This window comes from Magnolia sinica, chromosome 7 (assembly GCF_029962835.1).
Source record: "Magnolia sinica isolate HGM2019 chromosome 7, MsV1, whole genome shotgun sequence".
Classification (NCBI taxonomy): domain Eukaryota; kingdom Viridiplantae; phylum Streptophyta; class Magnoliopsida; order Magnoliales; family Magnoliaceae; genus Magnolia; species Magnolia sinica.
In genome coordinates, this window is record NC_080579.1 from 95,104,506 (window position 1) to 95,115,416 (window position 10,911).

Below are 10,911 nucleotides of genomic sequence, written 5' to 3' on the forward strand. Positions count from 1 at the left end.
AAATGTGTACAAGTGTAAATTCTGAATTACATATACAACCGGATCGTGTAAAAGTGTTATTTAACAAAATTATAAGTATCAAATTACATCATTTCATCCCAAAAATAATCCCAGAGATCCGGCGCATCAGATCGAGGCTCGCTAGAACCCGTCTCGAAAATTGCATATAGGAGAAGGCACCTGCGTCATCCAACTCCCGCTCGCCTCGACGCCGCATCCACATCTCGCAACATCGTGGCCTAAGATGCAGTCCGGTGGGTGTGTAACACCGCCGAAACGTGGGAGTGAGTGATCAACTCGGTGGAACAATAAGACACTGGTTAACATGTTATCAGCTCAATCAAACAGTAATGATAAAGCATAACACTTAAATAAATCCTAAGTACTTTTGTTAATGTAAGTATGAATGCGGTATGATGCGTGCCCTCACGCGTACACCCTCGCCGTCTTCATCTTACGTTACGCATGATATCGCCTCAAAGTGCGCCACATCTACAAAGCACATGCAAATGCGGTGCATGGATATGATTACCAAGTTGTTATTAGTCCGTTTCACACAACAGATTGGGAAGCTAAGATACCTTCCTCATATCACCATCCAAACAGTGATCCATTCTAGGGTCGTCAATCCTAGACATCTCATACGATCATATAGTTGAGGTCGTAGCAAAGGGCTCGTCCACCAATCAATGCACGCCTTTCATGCCCTTACTACCACAGATCGGCTTGTCACCTCCTTGCGGTATCCAGGTATGCTCGAGGTCACTACAAAGGGCTCGTCACCAATCAATGTAGGCCGACAGCACGAATATAGTGTCCCATACCACCATAATCGGGTCACGAGTTTAGTTGCTCACTGGTCACTACGGGGAGGCTCGTCACCCCAGCGTAGGCCGACAGCTCGACCACGGTGTCCCATACCACCATGTCCGGCTCATGAGTCTTAGCGGATCAGGTACCATGGTTATTAGGATTTCACTGGTAAGTTCGGTACCCTAGATTCAAGCAGTAGCGTCCATACATGGTTAACATACATCGGACAATCGGGTTACTTGACGAACTCGACTAGCACGAGCGCACGTTGAATTGAACGACATAGAGTGCGCAAACACTCCGCGTGGCCAAACCACTGCCGCCAACTCTAATACGGCTCGGGTTCGTCTAATACGTCCTACGTGGCGAAAGCAATCTCAACCACGATTCATAGGGTCAATTACCGATCTCCTGGACTAAGGCATAGTCCCAAATATCCTACACTACTACAGATATTCATATGGAATGTAAAACAGTAATGGAACAATAACTCAAATCATGTTACATACACATCTGAAGAATATCAACTTAACATAAATGTAAGCATAGGAGATGCTTGAATTTAAATAACTTGAAAGGTAACTGCATAAAGGAAAACATGCGCATCAATAGGAGTATTGAGAATCACTTCTCAACGCTCACACTTAGTGTAATCAGTTACACTTAGGTCATTCATGCATTTCTACAAACACTTAGCATACAAGGAACAACATACATGACGTATGTTGGAATACATGCACTTAGACAATTCCCTTTACCAAGGAGTTGTCATACATGCATCTAGCATACATACATGACCAATAATCATGGCAAGCACAAGTGCGTATTTTATACGTATACGGTACTTTATAAATACACTTAGAATACACAAATCTCAATATAGCACATGCATATCAGGAAAGCAATGTAAACATAACATTTGACATGTGAAATCTCATCCATAACAAGAATAAATCACTAACTGGGATTGAAAGCCTTGAAAACCATAACCTATACACTTAAAGTCCGCACCTTAAGCGAAGAAAGAACCGCCGAGTGATTTAGAAGAGTTGTCTTCGTCAACGGCGCTAGAATACCCTAAAATAAGGATAGAAATAAGATACAACAACACCAAGTCTAATCTAAGCTCTAACACAGGTTAGGGTTAGGTTAACTTACCCCAAAGGAACTCAGAATCGTCCGAGGAACGATTCAAAGTGAAGGTTCAAAGGTGAAGAAGAACAAGGAAGAATCAAGATGAGTCACCAACCAATCTCTCTCACTAACTCTCTTTTCCACTCTCATTCCAAGCTAGGGTTAGAGAAAATTCGTATGGAAATGAGAGCTAGGGTTTAAGGACTATATATAGGCCTTAAAATGATGGAAATAACCCTATGGTCAAGGTATACTTAGGTTATAACCAAAGCACGCCTTTCTCGATCCAACGAAGCACTTCGGTGGGCCTATAACCACGAAAGGTCGGACTTAAGCTCATTGACCATGGATTTGCGGAGTTTTCATACCGACCGGCTCTTCGATCACCGTGGCGGACCACACTCAATTCAAGTCCACAAGATCACGTCCACAAGCACTAGGATATGCCTGGGCCAACCATCCCGATCGGAGGGTGAAATTGGGTCAAAATCCAATGGTCGAATGCTTAAAATCGTCGCGAACGACTCAGATTTCAATAAAAGCTTATTAAATTCCAACCGCTTCCCACACTCTTCACTCCGAGCTCAACAAATCGACCCAATCCGATCGACTTGATTTTCGAGGTGAAGATCAAGCCCAACTTAGTAATAGCTTAAGATCATCGCCATCGGACTTTCGACGCGCCGTCGATCCCGATCTTCCAAAAATTTCCCGAACAACCGGATTTAGCGATGGATCCTAGATTCCGAGTAACGTAGCGCTCACTAATCTACACGTTTAGAGCCATGCAGATACAATTTAAAGTGATTGATGCGAATTTCACAAGCAATCGAGTAAAGCGCTAATTACCCAAAACAACTACTTAAGGAAAGATTAGCACAAAGAGGAGAGGGAGGGTGAGTGGGGTTTAGCCCATACATCCATAAAGGAGAGAAAATAGTGTAAGAGAGGAAGCCCGACCAACATTAGATAAGCCCAATCAAGCTTAAATTTTAGCCATGTACGTTGCCAAAAGGCCAATATAGTCCATTCAAATCAATCATTGTGACAATCCGTTCACCCACTTGACCAACTCTAACCAAGTTTATTCATATTTGCATTAGCATTAGCATTGTGTGTCATCATATCCACTCTCAACTACCCTGCTCATCTAATTAGTTCGAGTGTATGCTCTATAGCTTTCTAGAATATAGATCTTGCTCATAAAAAGCTTGGATTGATTGGAGCTTCGACCGCTTTTCCAAGTGGATAAGTCCGGATAGAGAAGTCTTTCTCAGTACATCGCTTAAATTAGGCATCACATTGTTACACTGTATTACACACACTACATTTGCATCATTTGCACGTAAGAACTAATTCAATTAATTATATTTCGTTAAGTCTTATGAAGTATATAGGTAGAGTGGGTGCTTAACACATTTTCTCTTGTGACCTTGGTCCCTTATGCAGAATTCTCAATCACAGTTCAAGAATCATTTTAAGAAAGTGAATCATCTAGCTTAAGATTTCCACGTAACCTAGTCAACTGTAAAAATCATATTAATTAGCTAGTGGCAACTCGATGTCAAATATACAGTACTTCAGATTTAATCTCATCAAAAAACTTGAAAAGACCTTGTGAGCACAATCAACCCATGATCTAATGCCCATGATGACTTATCAAGGTATTAAGATTCATAATCACAACCCTCTCCAATAAATGAGTATTATATCCAGTCTCAAGATTCTAAAGACAAGATGTATTCATCACACTTATTTTATTTAAGGCAACATTAGATTAATCTATAACACACAATATGTCTTATATCAAGATTAATAATTAAAATCAACCCTATGATATCCATATGGCAAATGAATTAAGTCTCACACTATTTTTTTTGGCACCGACTCCAATGTCCTCATGTGAAACACCCACTAAATAAGTTAGTTTGAAGATAAACATCATGAATGGCATTCCCACCATTTGATTTTTGAATATGCCTAATTTTTAAAATAATATCTTCTTCTTCTTTTTTTGTACACACCCCCACACACTCACGCCCTAGTGGAATTTCACCAGCTATGATACTCGAACCCTTGATCAACACTTGAAACTCCTGAGAGTCTACCACTCAACACCCGAGCAAGAGTAAGGATCCTTAAAAGAATATCTTTGCATTTAATAGATCTCATGGCTATATATAACTTTCCATTGCATGAGTGCACATGTGAAATTTTTTCCAAAAAGCGTCCTTACTCTTGCCGTGGTGGAAGACTCACAAGAGTTTCAATATTTATTTTTAAGAGTTTCAACATTGAAGGGTTTATTACCTAGGGAAATCCCACCACAGGGCGTGAGTGTGTGTGCACGTGTAGAGAAAAAATTCCAAAACATTTACCCACAACATCACATCTCATGACAACAAGGGTGTGTATCTAATGTCGCATGTGTACACCAAATGGTACTCCTCCTTCTTACCAAATTCAAATGACCAAAATCCCCTTTGCCTATAACGCATACCTTTGTATCTATACTAAGGAGAAAATTTTAAAATAAAATAAAATCACCACCCAAATAAAGATCTAAATCCCATCATCATAAGGAAACGACGTAGATTCCAGCCACTCATCACCCGCTATGAAATCCGAGACCGTGAAGTTCAACGCATCATAATAATCCATCACATGAAATCCAGGCCACGTGACACGATAATCAGTCACCGAACCTGGCCCACTATTCGAATATTCTCCATAATACAGAGTATCCAACCCTTGATCACCTGACCACTCGGTCCACCCAGCCGGGTCGATGAACTGGTCAATGTACGATTCAATGTACACTGTTCTCGAGTATACTTTCCAAGGCCGTCCTAAATAGCTCTTTACACTGTCGATATCAGAAGATAGATCCTCCGAAGCCAAAATCGAACAGTTCTGGATCGAGATCCCAGTCACCTCATACTCATCGTCCCTTGACTGGGCCGTGATTGCATTGAATTGGCCCCGCATTGGCTTCTTTGCTACAATGTTGCATCCTTGGAAGATCACAGCCGCATTTCCAAATATGAAATCAACGGTCCCAAAGATGTCGCACTCTCTGTAGAACTGGCGGAAGGAATGGACATACAGGGTGTCTTGGTATCCGTCGATCGTGCACCGATAGATCGCCGCTAGATCACCGTTCACTCGGAGGGCCACGGCTTGATGTTTTGATGGGCCTGCTGTGTTCTCGAATGATATGTCGCGGGCTAAAAAACCATCTCCAGAGACAGCTGATATTGTGTAAAAGAAAGAAATAATAATATTAATATTAATTAGATGAGAGAACAAAGGGAGATTAATCAACGGTGATTGATGACTTTGATTGGTGGGCCATTGGGCCCGAGTATGATGCACTTCTCTACTCGAGACTGATCAACGGCCACGATGGTAGCAATTTCATTCATTATCTCTACTAAAAAGTATTAATTAACAAAATTCACCTACTAATTAGATTTTAAAATTTTATTGTAGTATTCCGACTGCTTGTTGGTGGGTTTTCACTCGGTGACTCGGAGTTAATCGTTCAGTACTGAGTCGAGTCCTGACTTGACTGGATTGGTGGATGTCGTGTTCGAGTCAGGCCGAGACACCTTTTATTCTCAATGACGACTCTTGGTGCCATAACTGGATCAGACTCGGGTGAGTCCGAGTCGACTCAGATGAGTCACATCTGACTGGGCCTTGTCCTCAAATGGGCCCACATCAGAACATGTGGGATGTGGGCCCAGCCTGTCCGGATTTTGATCTTGCTCAGCCCAAGCACGGGCCATTTGCATCCGGGTGCGATCCCTGACTGTGGGGCCCACCTTGATGTATGTACGTCCGTCCATCCATATTAAAAACCCATTTTAGAGCATGATCCAAAAAATGAATTAGATCCAAATCTCATGTGGACCATGGTACAAGAAGCAGTTGTCATTGAATCCCCACCATTAAAAACTTCATGGGTCCACTTCTGTGGCCCACGAGAAGTTTTAATGGTCATTTACAACGGTCTCCTGTACTATATGGTCCACCTGAGATTTGGATCAAATTCAAATCTTTGGATCATGCACTAAAATGGGTTTTCAATATGGATGGACAGACGTACATACATTAAGGTGGGCCCCACAGTCAGGGATCCCCCAAACCGCGCCCATTCCATCGTAGCTGAGTCACACCGAGTACGAAAAAGCTCTTCCCAGATAAATGGGCCCTGTACGAAAAAGCTCTGTCTCTGTCCTGTTAGATGGACCCAAGCTCTATGCCGTACGAAAAAGCTCTGTCCGGCTGTGCACTACTGTTTGATTTTTTCAGCTTTTGTACATGAAGGGACATCTTGCAGTGATCCACACTGTTGATATTACAGACTATACTGTGTATGGTCCACAAACCAAAAACCTTTCCAGATCAGATTCTCTAAACCGTTCAGTTGGTGGCCAAAAAAAAGACAGTATATCGACAGTTGTCATCCATCCAATAAAATGCCAAATATTATGCAGCTAAGATCTTCCTATATGGGGGATTTTGGTGCATGGACTATCAACGGTCTGAATCACTCGGCCATGTGACCCACTAGGTGCATGTGCAATCCACAGCGAGTGTGCCATTATGTACTGTACAAAGATATGCGGTCTAGAAAAAGGCCATACCTGGCCCCAAAATTATTGGGCCTGGAAAAGGCCCATTAATCAACAAGCCCATCAAAGCACTGACACAGCACAAAACACCCATAGGGAAAGATACATGCGGGCGAAACCCGTTATCCATTATCAGGCTTTTGGAAAAATGGAGGTGGATTGTGCACTGTACTGCCCCCTCTCGTACCCAGCACGAATGGGCAGTGATGTGGCACAATTTGATTGGGCCTCATATCACTGTCAAGCAGTGAACAGCTTTCAACCGTGCTTTGGGTGGGCCCCCTGTCTGAATAAGCCCTTTTGTAGTAGGAATACCAGTCGTCCAATAAAATCCAATCACATCAACACCTATCTCCGTGGCATATGGGCAGAGGCAGTACCCAATCCGAGTCCTTGCAAAATGGAAACTTATTGGCTACTCCCCCTGCCACCAGCCCGGTGGATGGTGGTCGGTGCTCCGTGGGACCCACCCTGATGTATCTGTTTCATCCATGCCGTTGATCCATTTTTACATATCATTTTAAGTCTCTATACAAAAAATGAGAGGGATATAAATCTCGGGTGGACCACACCACAGGAAAATAATAGTGATCGGATCGGAAATCCACCATTAAAATCCTCATAGGGCCTACTGTACTGTTTATTTCATATCCAATCTGTTGATTAGGTCATACAGACCCAGATGAAGGGAAAAAACAAATATCAGCTTGATTCAAAACTTTTATTATGGTCTACGTTCATTCAAAACTGTTTCGTGTAATATGGTCCATTTGAGATTGTTATATAACTCATTTTTGGTCTCATGCCATAAAATGATCTAGAAAAATATATGGATGACATGATGAAACACATACATCATGGTGGGGCCCACATAGCACCGACCACCTGCCACTGGCTGGTGGCAGGGGGAGTAGCCAATCCGATTCCTTGGGAAATGGGCTTTTCAAGTGGGTCGTAGTTCCATCACCATCTATTCCCCATTCAAAATCGAAGGTAAAGATTCACCCACAGCACAAATTTCACTCTAGCTGTTCCACACAAGCCCAAAAGCAATGACCCGTGTAAAAGACCCACAGCTAAAGATCCATATGGTGAATCTTATTATCCAACATCGGCCAGTTCTAAAATGGACCTCACTGGTGGGCCCTAGTTCCCATCATCATCTATTCCTTGATGAGGCCCATTGATCAAAAGTCCCATCTAAGGGCCCCACCTTAAAAAAAATAAAATAAGAATAATAATAATAATAATAAAAGAAAAAAAGAAGAAGAAGAAGAAGAAAATAGCTCACTTACCGACAGTTGCTGACCGGAAAGTAGTCCAACCATCTCCAACGCTTCTATTTCCTCTAATCACTGTAACTTCACTTCCATCTCCCAACAAAACTACATTCGTCTTGTAGCTCGGAATTGCCACATTTTCCAAATATACCCCTTCCTTCACTAATATTATTATCCTATCCATACTGTTATTAGGAGCAAAGCTAATCGCATCGCTAATCGTCGTGAAATTCCCGCTACCATCAGCCGCCACCGTCAAAATCGATCCCGGATCATACTCATCATCTGAACCCTCCAACACCCTTCGGTCCTCTTTCGACATCCACGTCGGAAAACCCAAAAGCCGTCGTCGGTTGTTGCCGCCTGCCGGCCTCGAACCTGCGAGGATCGAGAGAGAATTGCTCACGTGCTTATAGGCCTCGACCGTTGAACTGACCAATTTCGGTTTTAACGGTCCGGATGCAGATTCAAGACCCTCCAGGCACGTGTTCTTGTTCGTGAGGGCCGCGCTGAGGTAGGCGGCGACGCCGGACTGCTTGCTGGAATGGAGGCGGGAGACAGATTTCTTCAAGGAGGAGACTGTGATTTGGTGCAGCTCTTTGCAGTCTTGGAGAGTTCCTTTCTGGTTTTCGACAATGCCGGTGGCGGTGTTTGCGTCGTAGAAGAGATTGGAGAGTTTGCTGGCTTCGGAGAGAGCGGTTTGGAGAGATTGGAGAAGGTAGTTGAGGATGTTTGGGTTGATGTTGATTGAGATGGAGAGTTTCATGGAGTTGAAACAGGTGTCTGGGTATGGTGTGTTTTTGCATAGAGATTTTATGTTTGTGAGATGGGTTTTTAGAGATGGAGAAGCAGAAGGAGTTGAGATGTTGAAAGAGCTTGCTTTGATGAAGTGAAGTAAAGAGATGACTAGTATTGCTTTTAGAAGGAAAGAAGAAGAAGAAGCCATGAGAGAGAGAGAGAGAGAGAGAGAGAGAGAGAGATCTTTTTTGAGTGGTGGGTGGGGAGAGAAAATCAAGTTGAAGGGGGTTTAAATAATCAGATTTTGGGTTGCAATTTGCATGGTTTTTTTTTTTTTTTTGGTAGTAAACGAATTTAATATATGGATTTTGATGATGGGGTATAATACAATACATCCCCTAGGGAACCAGCGATTTGGGTGGTACCCACACCGTGGGGCCCACGTACTATACACGCCCTCCATCTGTTTTACCAACTCTTTTTATGTCAAGATTCGAAAAATGAAGTGTACACAAATATCAGGTGGACCACACAACAGGAAACGGTGGTGATGAATGACTATTAAAAACTTTTTGTGGGCCATAAAAGTTTTGGATCAAGTAGATATTTGTGTTTTCACTTCATCCAAGTTGATCTTACCTTATAGATGGTTTGATGGAAAATAAATATTTTAATGGCCTAAGAAGTTTTTAATGGTGGGTGTTCAATGGCCACAGTTTCCTGTAGTGTGCTTCATCTAAAATTTGCATCTGCTTTATTATTGGGCTATGTGTTAAAATTACTTGGAAAAGCTGATGGACGGCGTAGATTTGTAACTCATATATGGAGATGAGCCCCACGGTCAGGTACCACCCTCATACTCACATAATTCGATTTGTTATGTGGAGACTGTAGCCGTTGGATTTGTGTCCCTGTTGAATCCAAGCCATTTGAATGATGGGCCTCACTGTGGATGGATTATATCCACAAATCTTCAAATTTGAAATTCTACCAATGGTCTTCAAATCAATGATGAAGGAGGCCGTTCATATTCGAAGAATCAGAGTAAAATGATAAAAAGTATAGAAGTATAACAATCTGATCGCTTCTTCTTTATGGTCCCTGATACACACTGAGTTCCATCATATAAACGGCTTGGATCATTGCAACATGGTTCCAGATCTAACGGCTACAGTCCCCACATAAAATTACAATTCGTAGGGATGTCTCGATGATCAGCGCTGGGCTACTCGCGAGTAGGATTCGAATCATAATCTCTATGAAAAAGAGATTTCGACCCACGGCCTACATGAAGCTTTTAAGTAGGGCCCACCCCAAGAATCGTCCGGTCTTCTTCTCATGTCATGATTATTTTAAGATAAGGGTCACCTTATCAACGGTTCAGATTTCCAATGCATGTGTGGCGTTGGTACAAAATGGGGATAGTATGATTTCGACGGCTACTCTACTCGCGAGTGGGATGGATCGGAAAATAGACAAGAATTTTGGAGATCTGAAGAGCGAATCTATTGAAGTGTTGAATGCAGGGACCGGGGAATGCATTTAATGAAGGGCAAGGAATTATGCTAAACACAACATGCGGATTTTCAAAACGTACACGCGTTTTCAATTATGAAATGTGGGGCCTATGCTTCGATCATCCATACCGATAGTTCGTTTCAGAAAAATTTACGTGGACCATAACCAAAATTTCTCCTCAATGGAACAACTGCAACCCTTGGTAATACAGCCTAAAATTTGACGGTTCAGAAGAGAAAAACAGCAACGATTTACATTCAACAAAGAAAAGCCCAGGGACATTTTTAGAAGCATGGTCTATCGTTGGAGGGACACAAAAGACAATGGGCTAGCTTAATGAAGATGGGCCCCACTTATCAGAACAGAATGAAAGGACACCGTCTAGAAATAAAGGGCCCTTGTCATCGAGGAAACTATGGCAAATTCCATTGGGATATACAAGAGGCTGGTTCATCTACTGCCTTGTAGAATAAGCTTAATCCACGGCAGTTTTCGTCTGGGCCCACCATAGTGTGTATATGAGATCCGTCCATCAGAGTCGGCCCACCATGAAAGTGGGATGCACCAAAAATTAGGCCTATCTAACTATCACGTGAACCACCAAATGAACTTAGAAGTTTTTAATTTGTTTTTTTATTGTTTTCAATGGTGTGGCCTACTTGATAGGTGTATAGATCTGAATCTTGTGTCATCCCATCATCATATTGGGGCCCACTTTATGTACGTGTTGGATGACATACAAACAATATGGTGGAAACCACACGTGCAGGTCAATAACGTTTACACGC

General features: G+C 42.4%; 1 protein-coding gene across 1 annotated transcript; it reads right to left on the minus strand.

Moving 5' to 3' along the window:
* Nucleotides 1-4,502: 4,502 nt before the first annotated feature.
* LOC131251806 (probable pectinesterase/pectinesterase inhibitor 12) lies at nt 4,503-9,018 on the minus strand. The gene is made up of 2 exons (XM_058252767.1): nt 7,883-9,018; nt 4,503-5,198 (listed from the first exon to the last, which is right to left on the minus strand). Exons 1-2 carry the CDS (start codon nt 8,811-8,813, stop codon nt 4,510-4,512), a joined length of 1,620 nt encoding a protein of 539 aa, XP_058108750.1. The 5' UTR covers nt 8,814-9,018; the 3' UTR covers nt 4,503-4,509.
* Between the last annotated feature and the right edge of the window lie 1,893 nt (nt 9,019-10,911).